This window comes from Opisthocomus hoazin, chromosome 2 (genome assembly GCF_030867145.1).
Source record: "Opisthocomus hoazin isolate bOpiHoa1 chromosome 2, bOpiHoa1.hap1, whole genome shotgun sequence".
Classification (NCBI taxonomy): domain Eukaryota; kingdom Metazoa; phylum Chordata; class Aves; order Opisthocomiformes; family Opisthocomidae; genus Opisthocomus; species Opisthocomus hoazin.
This window is the reverse complement of record NC_134415.1, coordinates 130,914,829-130,941,218: the sequence shown is the minus strand read 5'-3', so window position 1 is coordinate 130,941,218 and position 26,390 is coordinate 130,914,829. Positions and strand designations below refer to the sequence as shown.

Below are 26,390 nucleotides of genomic sequence, written 5' to 3'. Positions count from 1 at the left end.
TTCCAGCCCCGCCTGGCCGCGGTGCTGTGCCCCCTGCTGTGGGTGACCCTGCTTGGGCAGGGGGTTGGGCTGGGTGACCCACAGAGGTCCGTTCCAACCCCTACCATGCTGGGATTCTGTGATTCTGTGATCTAGTCTGGATCTGAAAAGTCTGGATGACCCACAGAGGTCTAGATGACCCACAGAGATCCCTTCCAACCCCAAACCTTCTGTATGATTCTGTGTGGTTCCTCCACGCCATCGCCATCAGGACCCCCAAGCTCCCCATCCCTCCGGCAAGGCAGCCACCACCCAGGCTCCATCTCTGCCCTGTGAGTCCCGCGTCCTCCTGCCTCGTGCGAAGAGCGAGTCCTGCTGCTGAAGTCTCCATCCTGTGACAAAGGCTCCGGGATCTGAATCCCGAACAAAGGGGACTTTCCATTCTGCAGCCAGAAATGCAGCCAGGAGCCACTTCTGAAGATCTCTGGCAACGGGAAGCCTCTGTTGATGCACCCCGAGGTGCTGCCCTGCCTGCCTCCCAGCGCTCGGTGGAGCTGGCAGGCAGGAGGACATGAGGGTTTCTGGTCTGGCCCCGTGCCTGAGAGCCGTGGTCTTCTCCTTGTTGTCGCTCCAGGCTCATGGACCCTGTAACGTGCCCCAGCAGGGCTTGGAGAACGAACCCAACCCTCCCCTGAGACATGGCTACACCCACCCTGCTTCAGGAACCGGTGCTGCGTCCCCTTGCTGGCCTTCAGACTGGTTTTGCTGGCTTTCAGACCAGTAAAGCTTCCCAGTCCCTGGCCAACCTGGTGGGACATGTCCTGGGGTGGGTGTTCCTGTCCCGTGCTGGCCAAGGCTGGACATCCCAAGCCCCTGCCCGCTTCTGCTCCTCTTCAGCTGCGGCGGGACGGAAAAAATGCCCAGCGTGCCCCAAACCTCCGAGGGTTGTGGCTTTGGCGCTCCCGTTTCGATATTAATTTACAGAAGCGATGACCTCCCCGGGCAAAGCGGCCGAGGTGGCCTCTCGTTAGAGCTGCTGGGACGAGGACGCGGGGGAGCGAGGTGACTCCAGCCATGGGGCAGCTCGCTGGGGCCGAGCCCGCTTCTCCGGGGTGTCCGGGAAGGCTCCCCATGGTGTGGTCCGGGGCTGGATCCAGGTTTTCCAGATCCGGGGGTGCGGGCGGTGGGTGAAGCGCGGGGGAGAGGTTTTGGCGGGGTGTGGGTGAGGTTGGGGGGAGCCGTTTGGGCAGCTGACATGAAGGGGGGACGTGCGGTGGGGGGCCCCTCGGGTCCGGCTGCGACCCCCGGGGAGGGCGGTGGGGCGAGCGGAGCTGGGCGAAGGACGGGCAGGTTCTAGGGGTGCCTGCTTGGCACCCCACTCATCCCCTGGGCTTGGGGGGGGGGTCCCCGTGTCCCCCCCTCTGGGGTGCAAGCCGGGGAGGGGGAGAACGAGGAGGAGGATGGAGGGGGGAGCAGGAAAGCAGCGCTGGAAGCCGAGGGAGGGCCACGAATGGGGGGGGGGGGGCAAAACCCACCCGGTCTCGCCGTGGTCCCCCATCCCCGGCGGCAGCGGGGCCGGCACCGAGAGGGTTACGGAGGGCGGGGACGCACCGGTACCGGCAGAGCCGGCGGTGGGGGCCCGCCCCCGGCCCCGGGGACAGCCCTGCCCGCACCCCCTCCGTCCCTCCCGAGCCGCTGCCATGGCCCCGAGCCCCCCCCCCCCCTCCCCAGCCCGGCGGGGGCGGCGGCACCGGGCGTGGGGGGGGGGGGGGGGGAGGCGGCCGGGAGAGGCGAGGAGCATCGCTCGGTGGGCTCCGGACCGGCCATCCCCCCCCAAACCCCTTCCCCATCCCTCCCTCCATCCATCCATCCCTCCCTCCATCCCTCCCTCCATCCCTCCCTCCATCCATCCTTCCATCCATCCATCTCTCCATCCATCCATCCCTCCATCCCCCGTGGAACGAAGGAAAAGGGTGAAGAACGGGGGTGGAGGAGGGGGGGAGCGACGGGGCTGGCCCCCCAACCCGGCTGCCCTCGAAGGAGGAGCGGGGAGGCATCGCGACATCTTTCCGCTCCGCGTCGCGACCTGGCAGTGCGCAGGGGCCGGGGAAGCGAGCCGGCGGGGAGCTGGGCAGGCGAGCGAGCTCGGCTCCCGGCCTCCCGCCGCCACGCCGGCCCTGATTTGGAATTCTCCCATTTTTCCATCCTTCAGCCGCTCCTCGGTACGCGGCGGGATTCGGGGTTACGGCCCGCGGGAGGAACGGGAAAGGCCTCGCGGCTCGGAGACCGGGGATGCTGCGGGCGATGCCCCGGTGAGCGTCGGGGCGCGGGGGACCGCGGCGTTTCTGCGGGGCCGGAGGAAGGGAAGGTGCCGCCATGCCCAGGAACCGGGCTTTTTCGGAGCCCGAGTGCTCGGCCGAGTACTCCGCCGACTACTCGGTGAGCCTGCCGTCGGACCCCGAGCACGGCGTGGGTCGGACCCACGAGGTGACGGTGCGCAGCTCGGGACCCTGCCTCTGCCTCCCCCGCTTCATGCGCCTCACCTTCGCTCCCGAGTCCCTGGAGAACCTCTACCAGACCTATTTCCGTCGCCAACGCCACGAGACCCTCCTGGTGCTGGTGGTCTTCGCCGCCCTCTTCGATTGCTACGTCCTCATCATGTGCGCCGTGGTCTACGCCGCCGACAAGCTGGCCCCGGCGCTGGCGGCGGCGGCCGGGCTGGTCGCCCACGTGTTGCTCTTCATCCTCTGCAAGTACAAGCTGCTCCCCGAGCGGGTGGCCCGCAGGTTCCTGCCCTACGTCCTCTGGGTCCTCATCTTGGCCCAGATCTTCTGCTACCTGGGTCTCAACTTCTCCCGCTCGCCCGAGGCCGGCGACACGGTGGGCTGGCAGGCTTTCTTCGTCTTCTCCTTCTTCATCACGCTGCCGCTGCGCCTGGCGCCCATCGTGCTCCTCACCGCCGTCTCCTGCGGCGTTCACACGCTGGTGCTGGGTGTCACCGTCGCCCAGCAGCGACAGGACGCCCTGGACGAGGGCGCGCTGCTCAGACAGGTACGGGGATGGCGGGGTGGGACGTGGAAGCCCCCCCGGGGTGGCGGGGAGTGACGGGTAAATCATCCCCGTTTGGTGCTTCCATCAGTTCCCGCGGGGTCCGTCCCCGTCCCCACGCCCTGACCCGGGTTGAGCCGGACCCTGCGAGCTGGGAGCAGGGGGGGTGTCCCCGGAACGCACCCAGGGATCGACCAGTCTGGGGAACGGGGTGCTGGGGGGGGTGCTGGGCTGACCCCAGGAGCCCCCCGCGGTGCGTGGGCTGCGGTTGGGCTGCTGGGGAAACTGAGGCACAGTGGGCTGCGGTTGGGCTGCTGGGGAAACTGAGGCGCGGTGGGCTGAGGTTGGGCTGCTGGGGAAACTGAGGCACGGTGGGCTGCAGGCTCCCACGTCAGCCTTGCCTGTGCCGATTTCCCTTTGAATTGCGAAAGCGGCTAAAAATGGCCAAAAAAATGGCCATTTTTAGCAGAAACGTGGCGGGAGCCCAGCTTCCGGGCTCGCAAACAGCCCCCGGAGCTTTCCCGGGAGGAAGGAGCCGGGCGGCCGCTCGGCCCCAGCTTGGTCCCTGGGCGATGCCCATCACCCAGCCCCACGCCTGGGGACCCTCTGGGGTGATTTTCCGCACCAGCAACGGTGAAGAAACAGCGTCCCCGAGCCCCGAGGTGGCCCTAAGGACGGGCCACCCATCCACGCACGCAGCAACGGAGGGGACAGGGGGGGTCAGGCTTTGGGGTGAGCGGTCCCAGGCCTGTTGGATTCTCGATATTTCCTGGGAAATTCCCTCCTGGAGCAGCCAGAGACTGGTTTTATTCCCTAAATCGGCGCGTTTCGTGGCTTGGCCGAGTCCCTTCCCTCCCACCGGTGTCCCCACCGGCTGGCCACGCACCCATCCATCTGGGGACCCTTTCCATGGCCGGCGTGGGGGGGGAGAAAAAGAAAAAGCTGGAAACTGCTGACGGCAGCGGGGAAAATCCCACTGGAAGCATCTGCTCTGCCCCATACCTGTTTGGGCACGGCGGGAGGACGCTACGGGAATTTGGGATGCTCCGGGGTCAGCTTCTGGGAGACCTCCAGCTGCTCCCAGCCTAAAGACGAAGGGAGAGGTGGGGCATTTGTTGGTTTTTTTGGGAGGTTTTGGGATCTTTTGGGAAGCGTTGAGCCCGTGGTCACGCTGGGGGTTTGGAAAATGGAGCCTGTTCCCCACAAAGCCCAGGGATCCTGGTTTTTCCCCCGTCTCTGGGGTGTGTGGTTTGGGGCAGGGGACGTCTCCACGTGTCACAGAATATCACAGAATAGTAGGGGTTGGAAGGGACCTCTGTGGGTCATCTAGTCCAACCCCCCTGCCCAAGCAGGGTCACCCAGAGCAGGCTGTACAGGACCTTGTCCAGGCGGGGCTGGAATATCTCCAGAGAAGGAGACTCCACAGCCTCCCTGGGCAGCCTGGGCCAGGGCTCCGTCACCCTCAGAGGGAAGAAGTTCTTCCTCGGGTTCAGCTGGAGCTTCCCAGGCTTCAGTTTGTGCCCGTTGCCCCTTGTCCTGTCGCTGGGCTCCACTGGAAAGAGTCTGGCCCCATCCTCCTGACACCCACCCTGCAGATATTTATCAGCATTTCTAAGGTCCCCTCTCAGCCTTCTCTTCTCCAGGCTGAACAAGCCCAGCTCCCTCAGCCTCTCCTCGGAGGAGAGATGCTCCAGTCCCCTCACCATCCTCGTAGCCCTGCGCTGGACTCTCTCCAGTAGCTCCTCATCTTTCTTGAACTGGGGAGCCCAGCACTGGACACAGTACTCCACCGTGTCGCACGGTGTTTTGTGAAGAAAAGCACTTTTTTGGGGCCTGGTTTCTGTAGCGCTGGGTTGGGTGCAGTGGCGTGGGTGCCCTCCCAGTGACGCCCGGCCGGAGGCACCGCGCCGGTGGCAGAAATCCCACCGCAAGCAGCTGCTTTCCCAGCTTTTTCTCCTTTCTCTGAGATACCAACGCTTCACGTGGGTGATCCGAAATGTAGGAAAACCCCTCGCTGCCACCAGCCCCGGGCTGCGGGAGGCGAGGGGCCCGGCGGGCATCCCCCCGGCCGGCGGCAGGCGTACGCCGCGTTAATCATTGCCGCGGCACGGAGAGTCCGGAGCCGGCAAAACCTTGGCAACGCCGCATGCCTCAGCCTCTGCCTGCTGCAAGAGGAGGAACATTATGTCCAGAAATAAACACTGTACGCTTTATTATTATAACTGGCGGCGCGGCTCCCGCAGGGCACCGCTATAAATAGGGTGAACCGGAGGATGTTGCTTGAGCGGGGCCGGAGCGGCTCGGGGAGGGGGGTTCAGAGAGATTCCGGCGGCTTCTGCCCCGCTGCCGGCCGTCGAGGAGGTGCCCGAGGGCCGAATCGTGGCAGGAGGTTGGGGTTTGGTGGCGTTTGAGGCCGTCTTGGCCGCTGTTGTGTGGGAATCAGCTGTGGGGCATCCTGCGGCTCAGCTGGTGACGTGGTCCCGGTTCGGATGGCCCCGACGCAGCCCACCAGGAGCTTTCCTGAAGGACACGGGAGGGGCTGGGTGGGGAAGGAGGGATCAGGCTCCTTCCACTGGCCATGCACGTTCCTTAGGGCTGTGAGGATGAGGAGGGGACTGGAGCATCTCTCCTCCGAGGAGAGGCTGAGGGAGCTGGGCTTGTTCAGCCTGGAGAAGAGAAGGCTGCGAGGGGACCTTCGAAATGCCTCTAAATATCTGCAGGGTGGGGGTCAGGAGGACGGGGCCAGACTCTTTGCAGTGGTGCCCAGCGACAGGACAAGGGGCAACGGGCACAAACTGAAGCCTGGGAAGCTCCAGCTGAACCCGAGGAAGAACTTCTTCCCTCTGAGGGTGCCGGAGCCCTGGCCCAGGCTGCCCAGAGGGGCTGTGGAGTCTCCTTCTCTGGAGATATTCCAGCCCCGCCTGGCCGCGGTGCTGTGCCCCCTGCTCTGGGTGACCCTGCTTGGGCAGGGGGTTGGGCTGGGTGACCCACAGAGGTCCCTGCCCACCCCGACCATGCTGGGATTCTGGGATTCCTTCTGAGCGTGTCCTGCTCTCGCTGCCCGTAGATCGCCAAGTGCAAACAACAACCGGTGGCCGTGCTGGGAGTGGGGTCTGCTCTGTGTCGGGGCTTTCCCCGCGGTGTTTGGGGTGCCGGGGGGTCTTCTGCAGCTCGGGGCACGTGGGCACGCGCTGGGGGACGTTTCTGGGGCTGAGCATCCTTTGCAAGGCTGCAGGATGGAGCCAGGAGATGCTCGGCGTGGGATGCGGCTGTGCCGGCGGTGCCGGGCGAGCGGGTCCCCGGGGTTTCCGGTGGTCCCGGTGTGCCCAGCTGTGCCCAGCTGTGCCCAGCTGCCCCGTGCCCATCCAGCCCCGGCAGAGCGGCCCGTTGTCATGACAACCCGAAAGGCTGGTTAAAAATAGCAAGTGGCTGCTTGTTTTGGGGGTTTCTTCTCCGTGCCCACCTCCAGACAGCTCCTTGCTCGCCGTCTGCCACGCCGCGGGTGCAGGGGCTTCCCGGGGATCCCCCCATCATGGTGGTGGGGCCTGGGGCAGGATCCGGCCCTGGGGGCATCAACTGGGGGGTCCCAGGCGCTCTCCCCTGCTCCTCATGCTCTTTCTCCCCCCTCCACCCCTGAAAAAAAAGTTTCCTTGCTGCAAATCGTTTTGTCAGCCCAGGGCTGGTGCAGCACCCAAACCTGCAGCGCCAGGGCCCTGCTGCACGTGGCCTCTTTCGCCTGTGCCTCAGTTTCCCCCTGAGTGGAACGGCTTGGCAGCTCCTCTCTGCGATGAGACCGGGCTGCTCAGGGCTTGATGATGTCGGGTGGTAAAACCTCTGAGGGTGGGGACACCTGGAGACCAGGGTGGCATTGGGGCTTTCCTCTGACCGCACTGCGCTGTGGGGTCACAGAATCACAGGATCCCAGCATGGTTGGGGTGGGCAGGGACCTCTGCGGGTCACCCAGCCCAACCCCCTGCCCAAGCAGGGTCACCCAGAGCAGGGGGCACAGCACCGCGGCCAGGCGGGGCTGGAATATCTCCAGAGAAGGAGACTCCACAGCCCCTCTGGGCAGCCTGGGCCAGGGCTCCGTCACCCTCAGAGGGAAGAAGTTCTTCCTCGGGTTCAGCTGGAACTTCCCAGGCTTCAGTTTGTGCCCGTTGCCCCTTGTCCTGTCGCTGGGCACCACTGGAAGGAGTCTGGCCCCGTCCTCCTGACCCCCACCCTGCAGATATTTAGAGGCATTTCGAAGGTCCCCTCTCAGCCTTCTCTTCTCCAGGCTGAACAAGCCCAGCTCCCTCAGCCTCTCCTCGCAGGAGAGATGCTCCAGTCCCCTCCTCATCCTCGCAGCCCTCCGCTGGACTCTCTCCAGTAGCTCCTCATCTTTCTTGAACTGGGGAGCCCAGCACTGGACCCAGCACTCCAGATGGGGCCTCCCCAGGGCAGAGCAGAGGGGGAGGAGAACCTCCCTCGCCCTGCTGCCCACACTCCTCCTCATGCACCCCAGGATCCCATTGGCCTTCTTGGCACCCAGGGCACGCTGCTGGCTCATGGTCACCCTGTGGTCCCCCAGCACTCCCAGTCCCTCTCCGCAGAGCTGCTCTCCAGCAGCTCAGCCCCAGCCTGTACTGGTGCCTGGGGTTGTTCCTCCCCAGGTGCAGGACCCTGCCCTTGCCCTTGTTGAACCTCATCAGGTTCCTCTCTGCCCAACTCTCCAGCCTGTCCAGGTCTCGCTGGATGGCAGCACAGCCTGCCGGGGTATCCACCACTCCTCCCAGTTTGGTGTCATCAGGAAACTGGCTGAGGGTGCACTCTAACTCTTCATCCAGGTCGTTGATGAAGAAGTTGAATAAGACTGGGCCCAGTACTGACCCTGGGGGACACCACTGGTTACTGGGATATGTGGGGGACCGGGGCTGGGGCCAGGATGAGGTTGGTCCCAGGGAGCTGGGGATCAGGAGAAGGATGCTGAGCCTGGCAGCACATCCCCAATGGAGACGAGCTCAGGGACGGCTCCATGCTCTTCCCACCGCCTCCTACACGCCGGCTGGAATGCAGCCCGTGGCCCACGAGGTGGGAGGGCGTCTCCATGGCCCCATCACTCCCTTGGCACAGCCGGAGCCCGTTGTCACATCCTCTCCATTCCGAGACCAAACAAACCAAAATCTTTCAACTTTCTCTTCTCGGTCATATTTTCCACGAAGGGCTCTTTGCTCCCATCTGCAAACCTGCTCCATCCCCCCCCGGGCTGTGGGGACACGGGGTCCAGCCCGTGGGATGGGACAGGGTCCTGCCCATGGGGACAAGATCCAGCCTGGAGGATGGGCTCCAGCCCATGGAGCTGGGGTCCAGCCCGTGGGATGGGACAGGGTCCTGCCCGTGGGGACAAGATCCAGCCTGGAGGATGGGCTCCAGCCCATGGAGCTGGGGTCCAGCCTGGGGGATGGGACAGGGTCCTGCCCGTGGGGACAAGATCCAGCCTGGAGGATGGGCTCCAGCCCACGGAGCTGGGGTCCAGCCTGGGGGATGGGACAGGGTCCTGCCCGTGGGGACAGGGTCCTGCCCATGGGGACAGGTCCAGCCTTTGGGACAAGGCAGGGAGCCTCTGTGCCCCTTGATACCCCCAAAAGAATGGGGTGCGTGGTCACAGCATCACGCAGGGACATCGCTCTCCGGAGCTGCAGGCTCACACCCGTGGTTTTGGCCGTGGAGAAGGATGCAGAAGGGCAGGAGCAGGAGTAAAAACGCGATTTTAGGGTTTGGCTGTGTTTTTATTCACATTTTCTGTACAAAAAGGGGGAGGGGGCAATTCCCACGGCCGGGGTGGGGGGAGCGGGCGGCACGTGAGCTGCGCCTTCCCCCGGGGCTGCGCCCGGCCCCTGCCAACCCGCTGCCGTTTTCCAAAACATCTCCGCGAGTTTTAATGAAGCGGAGTCAGCCCATGGGGACCGCCAGCCTCGGGGCGCGATCCCCAGCCGCATCCCCGCCGCAGAGCCACCGTGGTGGTCCCCCGTGAGTCCCCCCCAGCAGCCAACGGTGGCCGTGGCTCGGTGGTTTGTCCCCACGCTGTATTTGACGTCCTCCTCCGGCATATTTTGTCCACTCTCCTCTCTCAGGCTCTGCTGCCCAAAGAGGGACTCGCCAGCACCCATGGGCTTCTCCACGGCTCCGCTCACCCCCCTCTCTCCTTTTCTCTGTCCCCAAAGATCCTGTCCAACGTTGCCATCTACCTTTGTGCCATCACGGTGGGCACCATGTCCTACTACATGGCCGACCGCAAGCACCGCAAAGCCTTCCTCGAAGCGCGCCAGTCCCTTGAGGTCAAGCTCAACCTGGAGGAGCAGAGCCAGCAGCAGGTAGGAGCCACGGCCGGGCAAGGGGACAGCGTGGGGACAGGGCGTGGGGACGGCGGTGGGACACCGGCGTGGCTTTGGGACGTGGATAAGGCACCCGCAGCCTGCAGCCTGCCCGGCGCGGAGGGACCGTGGCCGGTGGCAGTGGGGACAGGAGGCCATGCGTTGGCGGTTTTGCACCCTGTGCCCAGTTTGGGGACTCTCCGTGTGACCGTCCTCGTCCAGGGCCTCCCAGCTCCTGCCGTGGCTGCCACCAAGCTGTCCCCATCCCTGAGCATGGCCATGCAGCAGGTCTCTGGGCACGGCCACGTGGCAGGTCCCCATCCCCGTGCGCAGTCACATTGCAGGTCCCCAGGCGCAGCCACGTGGCAGGTCCCAAGGCACGGCCTCGCAGCGTGTCCCTGTCCCTAGGCACGGCTGGGTGGCAGGTCCCCAGGCACAGCCACGTGGCAGGTCCCAAGGCACGGCCTCGCAGCGTGTCCCTGTCCCCAGGCACGGCTGGGTGGCAGGTCCCCAGGCACAGCCACGTGGCAGGTCCCAAGGCACGGCCTCGCAGCGTGTCCCCGTCCCCAGGCATGGCCACAGAGCCGTTCCCCGTCCCCATGCACGGCCCCGTGGCACGTCCCCAGCCCTGTGCACACCCATGTGGCATGTCCCCAGGCGCAGCCATGCAGCGGGTCCCTGTCCCCAGGCATGACCAGGTGGCTGGTGCCTGTCCCTGCGCACAGCCGTGTGGCAGGTCCTCAGATGTGGCCACGCAGCAGGTCCCCATCCCCAGGCAGGGTCACCAGCAGCTCCCTGTCCCCAGCATTGGCCATGCAGCAGCTCCCCATCACCAAGCAGTCCATGTCCCCATGCCATGCAGCAGTCCTTGTCCCCAGGCATGGCCACACAGCAGGTCCCAATCCCCAAGCATGGCCATACAGCAGGTGCCTGTCCCTAAACGTGGCCACACAGCAGGTCCCTGTCCCCAGGCATGGCCATGCAAGGCCACTCAGAGGTCCTAGTCCCTGAGCATGACCACGCAGCAGGTCCCCATCCCCAGGCATGGCCACATAGCAGGTCCCCATCACCAAGCATGGCCATGCAGCAGTCCTTGTCCCTGAGCATGACCATGCAGCAGGTCCCTGTCATCAAACATGGCCATGCAGCAGGTCCCTGTCCCCAAGCATGGCCATGCAGCAGGTCCCCATCCCCAAGCATGGCCATGCAGCAGGTCCCCATCCCCAGGCAGAGCCACGCAGCAGGTCCCCATCCCCAAACATGGCCACGCAGCAGGTCCCCATCCCCAAGCATGGCCACGCAGCAGGTCCCCATCCCCAAGCATGGCCATGCAGCAGGTCCCCATCCCCAGGCAGAGCCACGCAGCAGGTCCCCATCCCCAAACATGGCCATGCAGCAGGTCCCCATCCCCAAGCATGGCCACGCAGCAGGTCCCCATCCCCAAGCATGGCCATGCAGCAGGTCCCCATCCCCAAACATGGCCACGCAGCAGGTCCCCATCCCCAAGCATGGCCATGCAGCAGGTCCCCATCCCCAGGCAGGGCCACGCAGCAGGTCCCCATCCCCAAGCATGACCATGCAGCAGGTCCCCATCCCCAGGCAGGGCCACGCAGCAGGTCCCCATCCCCAAGCATGACCATGCAGCAGGTCCCCATCCCCAAGCATGGCCACGCAGCAGGTCCCCATCCCCAGGCAGAGCCATGCAGCAGGTCCCCATCCCCAAACATGGCCATGCAGCAGGTCCCCATCCCCAAGCATGGCCACGCAGCAGGTCCCCATCCCCAAACATGGCCACGCAGCAGGTCCCCACCAGGCCCCCAGCCATCTCCTGGGCTGCTCCTGCAGCAGACCGTGCCAGGGAAGGAAAAGCTGGCAGCGAGCAGAGCCAGCCGCTCTCCACTCATCCCCCAAACGATGCCCACCGCGCTGGAGCCTCACGCCGCAGCTGTGCCAGCACCGTGCCGCGGTGGCCCGGCACGAGGAGCTGCCGGCGGGGAACAGGCGTCGTGGTCCCCGCCGGCGGTTCCAGAGCCCCGTCGTCTCCAGCCGCCGTCCGGTGATGAGCTGGGCTAATTTTAGCACCTTATCTGGGGCCCCTCTCACCGTCTCCCATCTCTTATCTGGTCGATCCGCTGCCAGCAATTTGCTCCCAATGGCAACGGGAGACACGTGGCGGGGCCAGCGTGCTCGTTGCTGCAAAAGCCGGGTGGATGCTCTGATGGCTAATAAGGGGTTAGGGCCAGGGAGGGGGTTGGAAGATGGGGGCAATGCTTCGGGGATGCTCCGAGTGAGAGCGCCTTCGAGGCCCCAGCTTGTGGGTCCAGAGGGATGCGGGAAGGGACACGGGAATTATTATCACATGAGCTCTGTTTCCTTAGGGAACTGAGGTAAAAATAGCCCGGGATCTTGCAGGAAAGGCTGCTGGCACACGGCCGAGTGGCTTGGGGCAGGGCAGGATGCTGGCGGCCGGATTCATCCCTCCTCGCTCCAGGCCATCAGCGGTGGCTGAACCTGCAGCCCCATGGGCAGAGCTAAGGTGAACGGGAGCCGAGAGGAGCCAGGGAGCTCCCTCACACCTCACAGAATCACAGAATCCCAGCATGGCAGGGGTTGGCAGGGACTTCTGTGGGTCACCCAGCCCAACCCCCTGCCCAAGCAGGGTCACCCAGAGCAGGGCGCACAGCACCGCGGCCAGGCGGGGCTGGAATATCTCCAGAGAAGGAGACTCCACAGCCCCTCTGGGCAGCCTGGGCCAGGGCTCCGTCACCCTCAGAGGGAAGAAGTTCTTCCTCGGGTTCAGCTGGAGCTTCCTCTGCTTCAGTTTGTGCCCGTTGCCCCTTGTCCTGTCGCTGGGCACCACTGCAAAGAGTCTGGCCCCGTCCTCCTGACCCCCACCCTGCAGATATTTAGAGGCATTTCGAAGGTCCCCTCTCAGCCTTCTCTTCTCCAGGCTGAACAAGCCCAGCTCCCTCAGCCTCTCCTCGCAGGAGAGATGCTCCAGTCCCCTCCTCATCCTCGTAGCCCTCCGCTGGACTCTCTCCAGTAGCTCCTCATTTTTCTTGAACTGGGGAGCCCAGCACTGGACACAGCACTGCAGATGGGGCCTCCCCAGGGCAGAGCAGAGGGGGAGGAGAACCTCCCTCGCCCTGCTGCCCACACCTCCCCGCTGGCAGCCCCTGGGGACGGGCACACGGTGCCGTTCCTCCAGCAACCGCTGCTGTGCACAGAAACCCCCCGTCCCGGGGGAAAACCCGCCTCGGTAACCACGTTATTTACATTTCGTGCCAATCCCCACGCGCAGCCGGGCGGATTTATCCCTTCTCCGGCTGCGGGGCTGCGGGGAGAGCAATGGGTACGATGTCTCCAAGCGGGCTCGGGCTGGGCTGAGTCCTGCACCTGGAAGTGGGATACCCACCAGGCTTTGAAATTGCTAAATCCCCCCCGGTGCTGTTTAACCCAGGTCCATACACCCAGCCCCGACCCAGCCCTGGAGCAGGACTCCCTTGGGGGACATCGGTGCAGACCCCGAGGTCGCTCCCAGTCTGGGGACTCTCTGTGTGACCGTCCTCTTCCAGGGCTGTGTCCCAGGTTTATTCAGGCTGATAAATCCTTGGCCAACCCAATGCATTTTGATTCTGGAGCTCCCAGCACGAGGCTGGGCTCCGTATCGCGCCTGCAGAAGGGATCTGGGGTGCACAAGCAAATTTTTGCAGGTCAGCAGCATGCGGGACCGTCCCTCCTTCCCATAGCTCCGGGGACGGGGACGCTGGTGGCTGCAGTGCCCCAGAACTGCCACCCTCCCGTCCTCCCTTGGCTGGGATTTATTCCCTCTTGCGAAAAACCTTCATGAGAATTTGTAAAATGCGGAGGAAAACGGTAAAAGCAGTGGCCAGCGTCCCTGGCAGAGCATCGCCGAGGGGGACCTGCACCCATGGGTGCATCCTATGGCTACGAGGATGAGGAGGGGGCTGGAGCATCTCTCCTACGAGGAGAGGCTGAGGGAGCTGGGCTTGTTCAGCCTGGAGAAGAGAAGGCTGAGAGGGGACCTTCGAAATGCCTCTAAATATCTGCAGGGTGGGGGTCAGGAGGACGGGGCCAGACTCTTTCCAGTGGTGCCCAGCGACAGGACAAGGGGCAACGGGCACAAACTGAAGCCTGGGAAGCTCCAGCTGAAGCCGAGGAAGAACTTCTTCCCTCTGAGGGTGATGGAGCCCTGGCCCAGGCTGCCCAGAGGGGCTGTGGAGTCTCCTTCTCTGGAGATATTCCAGCCCCGCCTGGCCGCGGTGCTGTGCCCCCTGCTCTGGGTGACCCTGCTTGGGCAGGGGGTTGGGCTGGGTGACCCACAGAGGGCCCTGCCCACCCCAACCATGCTGGGATTCTGTGATTCTGTGATCCCCTTTACCCGTGGGTGCAGGTTGGGAGTCGGGGTGATGGCTCCCCGCTCCCCGGGGTGCCTGGGACGCCCCACTCCAAGCTCACACTCCCTGCCTGGAGGAGAAGCTCCAGTTTCACCCACAGCTCCATCCACCCTCTCCTTCCCCACGTGTGGCCGAGCCATGGGGCGAAAGACGTGGCTGTGCCCTGGTGCTCCGGGGACAGCCAGCTCCAGCGGCGAGGGCCCAGGCACGTCGCTTCGCTGCTCGCTGTCCCCAGGAGAGGGGAGCGCTCAGACCGTCGGGCACGCACCCTGCGCTTGCACCGCGTGTTTGCGTCGCACATTTGCACCCTGTATTTGCACTCTGCGTTCCCGCCCTGTGTTTGAGCTGGGCATTTGCACCCTGCATTTGCTTGATGTCTGTTGCAACATGCATTTATTTGCACTCTGCATTTAAACTGTGCGTTTGCATCATGCATTTAGACCCTGCATTTCTACCCTGCATTTGCACCATGCGCTTGCCCTGGGCGTTTAAACAGCACATTTGCACCATATTTTTGCACTGTGTATTTAGACTGGGCATTTGCACCGTGTATTTGCACTCTGCATTTCCACTGTGGAATTAAACTGGGCATTTAGACCCTGCATTTGCTCCCTGCGTTTACTTGATGTGTGTTGCACTCTGCATTCGCACCCTGTGTTTGCACTCTGCCTTTCCACCCTGCATTTAAACTGGACATTTGCACCCTGGACGTTGCACCCTGATGTGTGTTTGCATCGTCATTTAAAATAGGCGTTTGCACCCTGCCTTCGCTGGAGGTGTTTGCCCTGGGCGTTTAAACAGCGTGTTTGCACCCTTCGTTTGCACCAGGCATTTGGAGTGGGCACTTGCATCGTGGATTTGGACTGGGCATGCACACCGTGTATTTGCATTCTGCATTTGCACCCTGCATTTAGACCGTGTATTTGCACTCTGCATTTGCACCATGGATTTAAGCTGGGCATTTGCACCCTGCATTTGCTTGATGTGTGTTGCATCCTGCATTTGCAATGTGCATTTGCATCGTGCGTTTAGACCCTGCGTGTGCACCCTGCCTTCACTCGAGGTGTTTGCCTTTCCCCCAGGTATTTGCACTGTGCATTTGCACCCTGTATTTGCACTCTGCATTCCCTCCGTGCATTTAAACTGGGCATTTGCACCCTGCATTTGCTTGATGTGTGTTGCTCTCTGCATTTCCACCCTGCATTTAGGCTGTGCATTTGCACCCTGCATTTGCCCTGTGCATTTAAACAGCACGTGTGCACCCTTCATTTGCTCCAGGCATTTGCATCGTGTATTTACACTCTGCATTTCCACCCTGCATTTAACCTGGGCATTTGCACCCTGCATTTACTTGGCCCATGTTGCACCGTGCATTTAAACTGTGCCTGCTGTAGGTGACCCTGCTTCGGCAGGAGGGATGGACTAGATGACCCACAGAGGTCCTTTCCAACCCCTACCATGCTGTGATTCTGTGATTCTGTTTGCACCGTGCGTTTAGACCCTGCATTTGCTCCCTGCATTTATTTGTTGTGTTTGCCCTGTGCATTTAAACAGCGTGTTTGCACCATGCATTTGCAGCAGGCATTTGTGCATTTGCACCGTGTATTTAGACTCGGCATTCGCACCCTCTATTTGCTCTCTGCATTTCCACCCTGCATTTAAACTGGGCATTTGCACCCTGCGTTTGCTTGGCCTGTGTTGCACCGTGCTTTTAAACTGTGTGTTTGTATCGTGCGTTTACACCCTGCATTTGCTCCCTGCATTGACCTGATGTGTTGCACTGTGCATTCACACCGAGTGTTTGCTCTCTGCATTCCCTCCATGCATTTAAACTGGACATTTGCACCCTGCATTTGCACCTGTGTGTTGCATCGTGCGTTTGCATCGTGTGTTTGCACCCTGCATTTAGACCATGTGTCCATGCACCCTGCATCTGCACCCTGCATTGACTTGGTGTGTGTTGCAACATGCATTTGCACCCTGTGTTTGCACTCTGCGCTTCCACCCTGCGTTTAAACTGGGCATTTGCACCCTGGACATTGCACCCTGATGTGTCTTTGCACCATGCATTTGCACCCTGCATTTAAAATAGGCGTTTGCACCCTGTCTGTGCTCGAGGTGTTTGCCCTGGGCATTTAAACAGCGCGTTTGCCCCCTGCATTTGTCCCAGGCATTCGCACTGTGTATTTGCTCTCTGCATTCCCTCCATGCATTTAAACTGGACATTTGCACCCTGCATTTGCACCTGTGTGTTGCATCGTGCGTTTGCATCGTGTGTTTGCACCCTGCATTTAGACCATGTGTCCATGCACCCTGCATTTGCACCAAGTGTTTGCCGTGGGCATTTAAACAGCACATTCGCACCCTGCATTTGCACCAGGCGTTTTGACTGGGCATTAGCACTGTGTGTTTGCACCCTGCATTTAAACTGCGCGTTTGCATCGTGCATTTAGACCCTGCATTTGCACCCTGCATTGACTTGGTGTGTGTTGCACTGTGCATTTGCACCCTGCATTTACACCAGGCGTATATATATTGAGGGTGACAGAGCGCTGGCCCAGGCTGCCCAGGGAGGCTGTGGAGTCTCCTTCTCTGGAGATATTCAAGACCCGCCTGCACAAGGTCCTGTGCAGCCTGCTGTAGGTGACCCTGCTTGGGCAGGGGGTTGGGCTGGATGACCCACAGTGGTCCCTTCCAACCCCTACTATTCTGTGATTTTCTTTTTCTGTGATAGGCTGTGCACTTGCACCGTGTATTTGCACCACCACGCATTTAACCTGGGCATTTGCACCCTGCATTTACTTCATGTGTGTTGCACTCTGCATTTGCACCCTGCATTTAAACTGGACTTTTGCACCCTGCATGTGTCTTGCAACGTGCGTTTGCATCGTGTGTTTGCACCCTGCATTTGCACCAAGTGTCTGCACTGTGCGTTTAACCAGCGCGTTTAGACCGGGCATTTGCACCCTGTGTTTGCACTCTGCGTTTCCACCCTGCATTTAAACTGGACATTTGCACCCTGGACATTGCACCCTGATGTGTGTTTGCACCGTGCGTTTGCACCCTGCATTTAAACGCTGCGTTTCCACCCCACATGTGCCCCAGGCATTTCGACTGTGCATTTGCACCATGTTTTTGCACTGGGTATTTAGACCGGGCATTAGCACCCTGTATTTGCACCCTGCATTTCCACCCTGCATTTAAACTGGGCATTTGCACCCTGCATTTACTTGGTGTGTGTTGTACTGTGCATCTGCACCCTGCATTTGCTCTCTGCATTCGCACCCTGCATTTAGACCCTGCATTTGCACCCTGAATATGATCAAGGTGTTTGCCCTGTGCGTTTAAACAGCGCATTTGCATCCTCCATGTGCCCCAGGCATTTGTCCTGTGCATTCGCACCCTGTATTTGCACTCTGCGTTTCCACCCTGCATTTCAAATGGACTTTTGCACCCTGGACGTTGCACCCTGATGTGTGTTTGCATCGTGCTTTGCAGCGTGCATTTAAACTGGGTGTTTACACCCTGCATTTGCACCCTGTGTTTGCCCTGGGCGTTCAAACAGCGCGTTTAGGGCTACGAGGATGAGGAGGGGACCGGAGCATCTCTCCTACGAGGAGAGGCTGAGGGAGCTGGGCTTGTTCAGCCTGGACAAGAGAAGGCTGAGAGGGGACCTTCGAAATGCCTCTAAATATCTGCAGGGTGGGGGTCAGGAGGACGGGGCCAGACTCTTTCCAGTGGTGCCCAGCGACAGGACAAGGGGCAACGGGCACAAACTGAAGCCTGGGAAGCTCCAGCTGAACCCGAGGAAGAACTTCTTCCCTCTGAGGGTGCCGGAGCCCTGGCCCAGGCTGCCCAGGGAGGCTGTGGAGTCTCCTTCTCTGGAGATATTCCAGCCCCGCCTGGCCGCGGTGCTGTGCCCCCTGCTCTGGGTGACCCTGCTTGGGCAGGGGGTTGGGCTGGGTGACCCACAGAGGTCCCTGCCAACCCCAAACATTCTGTGATTCTGTGATTCTGTTTGCACCAGGCATTTCGACTGGGCATTTGCACCCTGCATTCAAACTGGGTGTTTGCACCCTGCATTCAGACCCTGCGTCTGCCCCCTGCCTTGTCCCAAGGTGTTTCCCTGTGCGTTTAACCAGCGCGTTTGCCCCCTCCGTGTGCCCCGGCCGTTTCGACCGCGCCTTTGCCCGACGTGTTTGCGCTGTGGGTTCGCACCACGCGTTGCCGTGCTCGGCGTGGCATTGGCTTCGTGGCGGTGGCCAACTCCCCTCCCTGCCCGCTCGGTCCCCAGGAGCGGCTGATGCTCTCCATCCTGCCCAAGCACGTGGCTGATGAGATGCTGAAGGACATGAAGAAGGACCCGAGCCAGAAGGAGATGCAGCAGTTCAACACCATGTACATGTACCGCCACGAGAACGTCAGGTAGAGCCGTCCCTTCGCCATGCAGGGGTAAAAAGGCTGGAGAGTTGGGCAGAGAGGAACCTGATGAGGTTCAACAAGGGCAGGGGCAGGGACCTGCACCTGGGGAGGAACAACCCCAGGCACCAGTACAGGCTGGGGATGACCTACTGGAGAGCAGCTCTGCGGAGAGGGACTGGGAGTGCTGGGGGACGACAGGGTGACCATGAGCCAGCAGCGTGCCCTGGGTGCCAAGAAGACCAATGGGATCCTGGGGTGCATGAGGAGGAGTGTGGGCAGCAGGGCGAGGGAGGTTCTCCTCCCCCTCCGCTCTGCCCTGGGGAGGCCCCATCTGCAGTGCTGTGTCCAGTGCTGGGCTCCCCAGTTCAAGAAAGATGAGGAGCTACTGGAGAGAGTCCAGCGGAGGGCTGCGAGGATGAGGAGGGGACTGGAGCATCTCTCCTGCGAGGAGAGGCTGAGGGAGCTGGGCTTGTTCAGCCTGGAGAAGAGAAGGCTGCGAGGGGACCTTTGAAATGCCTCTAAATATCTGCAGGGTGGGGGTCAGGAGGATGGGGCCAGACTCTTTCCAGTGGTGCCCAGCGACAGGACAAGGGGCAACGGGCACAAACTGAAGCCTGGGAAGCTCCAGCTGAAGCCGAGGAAGAACTTCTTCCCTCTGAGGGTGATGGAGCCCTGGCCCAGGCTGCCCAGGGAGGCTGTGGAGTCTCCTTCTCTGGAGATATTCCAGCCCCGCCTGGCCGCGGTGCTGTGCCCCCTGCTCTGGGTGACCCTGCTTGGGCAGGGGGTTGGGCTGGGTGACCCACAGAGGTCCCTGCCAACCCCGACCATGCTGTGAGTCTGTGATTCTGTGAAAAAAACTACCGTTTTTTGGCAGAAATGTGTATTTTGCAGTGCTGGCTAGGAAAGAGAGGAGAGATTGGGGTGGGTCGCAGCTAAAGCCCAGGGTGACAGGGGACGGCCACCAACCACACCAAGGCTTGGGGCTCGTTTCTCCTCCAGCCATGGTTTGCAGAGCCGTGATCCCAAAATCGCCGTTCCTCCAGCGCAAAAGGAGGGTGGGGAAGGCGGGGGGTGGGGGGGACGCGCCGGGGCTGAGCCACTCGCCCTTGCTCCCCGCAGCATCCTCTTCGCAGACATCGTGGGCTTCACCCAGCTCTCCTCGTCCTGCAGCGCCCAGGAGCTGGTGAAGCTCCTCAACGAGCTCTTCGCCCGCTTCGACAAGCTGGCAGCTGTGAGTGGCCCCCCCAAGAGACCCCCCACTCCCCTGCGTGGCGTGTAATGAGCGGGGCAGGTCTCAGCCACCACCTCGCCCCGGCCCCAGCCCAACGCTGCATCCCGGGGTGGGGATGAGGAGGTTAAAATATTGAGGTTAAAATATTTTCATCGCTCTGAGATGCGGGAGACGCCCTGCTCCGCGTTGCAAAAATAGAGGTGGGAGGAGGAGGGGGGGGGCAGGGCCCCCATCCCATCCGAGCCCTCCGGGGAAGCAGGGTGGGAATGGAAAATCGGATTCTTTGTGTCCCCGCCGGGCGCGGGAGAGCCCTGCGTGGGTCAAGGTCAGGCTGGGAGAGGGGTGGAGGGGGCTGAGGGGGACCCAGCTGTTGGGGAGGGGGCTGATATTGTGTGTCCCCCCCCCCCAGAAACACCACCAGCTGCGCATCAAGATCCTGGGCGACTGCTACTACTGCATCTGCGGGCTGCCCGAGTACCGGGAGGACCACGCCGTCTGCTCCATCATGATGGGGCTGGCCATGGTGGAGGCCATTTCGTAAGGGCTTTCTCCTCGGGGGTTTTCACCACCCGAGGGGTGCGAGGGTGGGCACGGGGTCCTGGGGGCTTTGGGGGGGGGTCCAGCCTCTGCAAAAAGCATTCAAATGCCTCATCCATGGAGGTGTTCAAGGCCAAGGTTGGATGGGGCTTTGGGCAACCTTGGCTGGTGGAAGGTCTCCCTGCTCATGGTGGGGGGGTTGGAATGAGATGGTGTCTAAGGTCCCTTCTGACCCAAACCGTTCCGTGATTCTATGAATTAACGAGGGGGAGAGATAATTAACGACGCGGGGGTCAGGGTTGGGATGGGCTGTGGGGTGGAGCGGGGATGGGCTGGGAGGGGCTCACCCCTGTATCTCCCCCATCTTCCAGGTACGTGCGGGAGAAGACCAAGACGGCGGTGGACATGCGGGTGGGGGTGCACAGCGGGACGGTGCTGGGTGGTGTGCTGGGCCAGAAGCGCTGGCAGTACGACGTCTGGTCCACCGATGTCACCGTGGCCAACAAGATGGAGGCGGGGGGCATCCCTGGGTGAGCATCTCCACGGGGGAAGGTGGGGGACAGCGATGGGGTGCCCTGCACCCAAAGTTGACGCCGGCACCCGGTGCCGGCAGGCGGGTGCACATCTCGCAGAGCACCATGGATTGCCTGAAGGGTGAGTTCGAGGTGGAGCCGGGCGAAGGTGGCTCACGCTGCGAGTACCTGAAGGAGAAGGGCATCGTCACCTACCTCGTCGTGGTCCCCAAGCAGCCCCTGCGCAACGGCATCAATGGGGTGGTGAGTGGTGGGCCCGCAGTGAGCCGGGGTGGTGGGGACGCCCCACCGCGACCCACCGCCTTCCGCCTTGCAGAAGCTGTCGCTGACCTCGTCCCATGGTGGTTCCCCGCCGTTGGTCAACACCAAGGAACGCAACGGCAGCCTCAGCCTGGCCTGCGCCAGCCCCGAGGAACCCGAGGAGCCCGATGCCAGGGTGAGGGGTGCCCTGGAGATCGGGGAGGAGGATGGAGAGGTACAGCCCATGCAAAGCATCTCACGGCGTTTGGGGGCTGCTGGTAGCCACACCGGGGTGGTTGAACCCCTCCTGATGTGTCGGTTGTGCTGGTGCAGGCGGTGAACCCCTCCTTCCCCAACCCTCGGCGGCGGTTGCGGCTGCGGGACCTGGCCGAGCGGGTGATCGACGCCTCGCAGAACGAGCAGGAGCTCAACAAGCTGCTCAACGAAGCCTTGCTGGAGCGCGAGTCCATCCAGGCGTGAGTCAGCCCCGCCGGCGGCGCATCCTGGCACGGCTCGGCAGGTCCCCAGTGCCACCAGGCGCTGACGGGCAGTGTCACCAGCAGGCTAAAGGGGAAGAGCACCTTCCGGCTCTCCATGCGCTTCATTGACCCCGAGATGGAGACGCGCTACTCGGTGGAGAAGGAGAAGCAGAGCGGGGCCGCCTTCAGCTGCTCCTGCGTCGTCCTCTTCTTTACTGCCTTGGTGGAGGTCTTCATTGACCCCTGGTACGGCAGGGAGGTGGTGGGGATGGGTGGCCCCAAGCCACACACAGCCTCACTGTGCTTCAAACCCATCTCCTCTTGACCCTTTGGACAGGTTGGTGGCCAACTACGTGACCTTCGTGGTGGGGGAGATCCTGCTGCTCATCCTCACCCTCTGCTCGTTGGCTGCCATCTTCCCCCGGGTGAGACGGGGTGGGCTCTCCACTCAGGGTGACGGCACACTGCGATCTCCCACCACTGCGTTGTGCCTGGGCGAACCCCCTCCCCGCCTTCCTCTCCCCGCAGGTCTTCCCCAAAAAGCTCGTGGCCTTCTCCACCTGGATCGACAGGACCCGCTGGGCACGCAACACCTGGGCCATGGCCGCCATCATCATCGTCACCATGGCGGACATCGTGGACATGGTGAGCTACCAGCCCGGCTACCTGCTGGCTGAGCCTGCTCCAGCCTCCATCCAAGCAGCCCATAATTGTTCACGGCCTCATGCACGGCCAATCGTTAAAGCAATTAGCAGGGCTGCACTATGTGTGTGTGGGAAATGTAGGTCGGGTGTCCTCCTCCTGCTCTGCAAACACCCTCTTCCTTTGGGTGGCCACGCACCCTGTCCCCACATCCCCTTCCTCACCCTGCCCTCGTGCCCCCAGCTCAGCTGCCGGCAGGACCACGGTGGGATGGGCAACGGGACGGTGGGACCACCGCAGCCGGGCGGCTGTGAGGAGCAGCCCAAGTACTACAGCTACATCGCCCTGCTAGCCTTGGTGGCCACCATCATGCTGGTGCAGGTCAGCCACATGGTCAAGCTGACCCTCATGGTGCTGATCACCGGGGCCGCCGGTGCGGTCAACATCTACGCCTGGGAGCACATCTTCGACCAGTACGACCGCCGTCGTGGCCAGCAAAGCACGTAAGGGGTGGCAGTGGGGTGGACATGGGTTGGGGGACAGGTTGGGCGCCACGGCCATAACCATCACCCACCCACGCCTTGTCACCTCTGCTGGCAGGTCCTCGCTGGTGCCCTCCAAGTACTCCATGACGGCGATGATCTTCGTCGTGATGCTCAGCTTCTACTACTTCTCTCGCCACGTGAGTGACTCGCTCCCCACCCGGAGAAGCTCCCATCTTCTCTGCGTCTTCACCCTCAGCTCCTGCCCTTACTTTTTGCAAGCTCTAAGGCAGCAGGATTTGTCCCCAGCTGGGAACAGCATCTCCCACTCTTCTCCAAGGAAGCCCACCCAAGGGCTCTCCAGGACCACATCAGTGCAGACCATCACCTCCATCTTGCCCCCATGGTTGGGGGTGGGCAGCAACGTGGTGGCCCTAAGGCCCGTGCTGCGAGGATCCCGTTTGCACCTCAGAGTAGGTCTCATGTCCCCAGTCAGGGCTTCACCTTGTCCCAGAGCTGCCTTCTAGGGTCTCCCCACGCCCAGACTGGCCCCACAGCAACCAGGATGCTCCCAGTGCTGGAGAGGACCCGTTGGTGGGTGGGAACTGGGGGTACAGCCGTATCCCCTCACCCACAGGTGGAGAAGCTGGCCAGGACGCTCTTCCTCTGGAAGATTGATGTCCACGACCAGAAGGAGCGGGTCTACGAGATGCGGCGCTGGAACGAGGCCCTCGTCACCAACATGCTGCCCGAGCACGTGGCCCGGCACTTCCTGGGCTCCAAGAAGCGGGACGAGGTGAAGGGCACGTGGGATGGGGGGGATTTCTCCTTATTTTTTTGGGGGGGACCCTCTGAATCCAGAGGCTTTGCTGAAGGCTCTGGCTGAGCATCTTTGGTTGGGTGACGATGATGTCTTGGCCATGCAAGGTGAGGATGCAGAGCACCCTCATTTTTTCACACGTGCCAAGGGAAGATGGCTTCACGGGAGGGTTTGGGTTTGCCAGAGGTGCTGGTGTCATGCGTTGGCACGTCCCCGGCTCACAGCCACCGTCCCATCCTGTCCCCAGGAGCTGTACAGCCAGTCCTACGATGAGATCGGCGTCATGTTCGCCTCCCTCCCCAACTTTGCTGACTTCTACACGGAGGAGAGCATCAACAACGGGGGCATCGAGTGCCTGCGGTTCCTCAATGAGATCATCTCCGACTTTGATGCGGTGAGTCGGGATGGAGCCAGCCATGGAGATGGTGTGGGGCTTGGCCAGACCTTCCCTTCTTGCCCCATCCTGGGACGGAAGGACCTTCTCTGGTCCCAGGGTGCCTGAGTGTCTCATCTCCACGGCTCAGCTCCTGGATGAACCCCAGTTCCGGTGCATCACCAAAATCAAAACCATCGGCAGCACCTACATGGCCGCTTCTGGAGTGACCCCCGATGCCAACGCCAATGGCTACAGCGCTAAGGTGAGGGGTCCCTGTGGTGGGGGACAGCAGGCGGGGGGTGGCCAGGCCTGACCCACGCTGCCCTTGCAGAAGGAGACCCTCTCGGATAAGGAGCGCTGGCAGCACTTGGCCGACCTGGCCGACTTTGCCTTGGCCATGAAGGTGACGCTGATGAACATCAACTACCAGTCCTTCAACAACTTCATGCTCCGCATAGGCAAGTCCGGGAGTGTGGGACAGGGTCTGCCTCGGTGTCCCCTGTCCCTCCTTCCCCACCAGTGGTGGGACGCTGGGCAGCAGCTCTAGTTCAGCAGCTGAAGGTGGCGGGCCTGGGAGGGGACATCGTTGCCCCAGTCTGCCCCCCCTTGGGACAGACTCTCCTGCAGATTGGGATGTCCTCTCCATGTCACCAGGCACGGAGGTGACATCCACTCCCCTCCTTGCACAGGCATGAACAAGGGGGCCGTGCTGGCTGGCGTCATCGGCGCCCGCAAGCCGCACTACGACATCTGGGGCAACACGGTGAACGTGGCCAGCAGGATGGAGTCCACCGGCGTGATGGGGAACATACAGGTGGGGTGACGAGCAGGGGGACAGATCGGCAGCCTGGGGGGTGCTGCAGCCCGCAAAACACCCCGGGATTTGGTGGGAGGGGGGGAAGTGCTGGGTGCGAGGGTTGGGGCTGGCTGAGGGGCTCCTCCGAGCTGGGGGTGGGGCAAGAGGATGCTCAAAGGGGCAAGTGGGTAGACCTGATGCCCGAGTGGCACATGGTGGGGGGGTGGGGGGGTCCCTGTGCCCCACATCAAGAACCCAACCCCAGCCTCCCACCACCTCCGCTTGCACCCGCAGGTGGTGGAGGAGACCCACCTCATCCTGAAGGAATACGGCTTCCGCTTCGTGCGCCGGGGAGCCATCTACGTCAAGGGCAAAGGGGAGCTGCTCACCTTCTTCCTCAAGGGCCGGGAGAAGCAGGGCTCCTTCGTCAACGGCTCCTCCGTCACCCTGCCCCATCAGGTGGTGGACAGCTCGTGAGGGTCCGGCGCCCGCCCGCCACCACAGCCACCGCCTCGGCGACGTCCGTCCCACCGCCGTCCGGATCTGAAACCAAACTCGAGAAACCAACCCCTTCGCACGACCCTTCCCGAGCCCCCGCCAGAGGTTTCTGGTGGAGGGGTTCGCTCCGTCACGGCTGAGCAGGACGGACACCCGCAAGCGCATGCGACCCCGCGGCGGGCACGGGGCCGGGGACACGCGCTGCCTTTCCCCCGGCGTCCCAGGCTTCACCGGCCGCGCCGTCAGCCGCGCCGGGGGACAGCATGACATGAAAGTAGCATCACGGGGCCCCCCGGGCACCACGCGCTCGGCACGAGGAGATCCAAACTCAGGGCCGGATGGGAAGACGCCGCGTCTCTCCTGCGTGCCGGGAGCGGGAGCGACCGACCGGGAGCGTCCGGGGTTTGCTGTTAGTTCGCCACCACGTTCACCCTCGTCACGAACCACCGTAGTTAGGAGCTGGGGGAAGACGGCGAGCGCAGAGCCGCCTTGCACTCGGGGAAGAAGAAAAAGGAACCGATATTGTGTGTTTCAAATATATAAATATATATATATATAAGAGTACAGATGGAGATTTATATTTTTCACCGTGCCCCGCGGCGGGGTCTCGCGCTCGTCCGGACGCTGCCCTGCGCACGCTGCTGGCGCTCGATGGAGGAGAGGACGAGGGCCGAGGAGGGGACGGGCGCGTTAGAGCCGGCGCGGGGGGGAGATGGCAGACACCCGCCCAGCGATGCCGCCCGCTCCTTTCCTCAATAGAAGCGGTTGAATTTCAAAGCCTGATTCTGCGCCTCGCTTTGTTCCGGGGGTTGTGGGCGCGGGGAGAAGGGCTTCGCCGCCTCGCCGAGGGGATGTTGGGTGGGGAGGGGGTGCCCAACGGGGGAGGCTGGCGCAAGCAGCGCCCACGGGGAGGCGGAGGGGCACAAAGCGAGGGTCCTACCTCGAGTGCTGTGCTCAGCTTTGGGCCCCTCACTCCAAGAAGGACCTGGAGGGGCTGGAGCGTGTCCAGAGCAGGGCAGCGAGGCTGGGGAGGGGTCTGGAGAACAAGTCTGATGGGGAGCGGCTGAGGGAGCTGGGGCTGCTCAGGCTGGAGAAGAGGGGGCTGAGGGGGGACCTCATCGCTCTCTGCAGCTCCCTGACAGGAGGGGGCAGTGAGGGGGGGTTGGGCTCTGCTCCCCAGTAACCAGCGATGGGACGAGAGGTGATGGCCTCAAGTTGTGTCAGGGGAGGTTCAGATTGGAGATTGGGAATAATTTCTTTCCTGACAGAGTGGTCAGACCTTGAACCAGTCTGCCCAGGGCAGCGGGGGAGTCCCCATCCCTGGAGGGGTTCAGACACCGTGTGGATGTGGCACTTGGGGACATGGTTTAGCAGGCGTGGGGGTGTTGGGGTGACGGTTGGACTCGATGGTCTTAGAGGGCTTTTCCAACCTGTGATTCTAGGGCAGGGACGCACACATAAGTCTGTCCTCCACCAGCTCAAGGCTGCCCTCAGGCACACACCAGGCACCCAGCAGCGCTTCTCCCACTTCCCAAA

The 26,390-nt window shown here is 62.4% G+C and overlaps 1 protein-coding gene across 2 annotated transcripts; it reads left to right on the top strand.

The window, feature by feature from the left end:
* Positions 1-1,626: 1,626 nt before the first annotated feature.
* On the top strand, positions 1,627-25,615 carry ADCY3 (adenylate cyclase 3). 2 transcript variants are annotated; one of them, XM_075415082.1, is made up of 21 exons: positions 1,627-1,786; positions 2,192-3,030; positions 9,231-9,380; positions 18,093-18,223; positions 19,340-19,451; positions 19,861-19,988; positions 20,360-20,518; positions 20,602-20,764; positions 20,838-20,996; positions 21,095-21,237; positions 21,322-21,486; positions 21,578-21,665; positions 21,769-21,885; positions 22,126-22,385; positions 22,483-22,564; positions 23,002-23,160; positions 23,432-23,578; positions 23,709-23,822; positions 23,892-24,018; positions 24,250-24,374; positions 24,651-25,615. In XM_075415082.1, exons 2-21 carry the CDS (start codon positions 2,356-2,358, stop codon positions 24,831-24,833), a joined length of 3,387 nt encoding a protein of 1,128 aa, XP_075271197.1. In that variant the 5' UTR covers positions 1,627-1,786; positions 2,192-2,355; the 3' UTR covers positions 24,834-25,615. The 2 variants fall into 2 exon arrangements, with proteins under 2 accessions (XP_075271197.1, XP_075271198.1); XM_075415083.1 differs by lacking the exon at positions 1,627-1,786 and having other exon boundaries at positions 1,801-3,030; positions 21,325-21,486.
* The last annotated feature ends 775 nt before the right edge of the window (positions 25,616-26,390 follow it).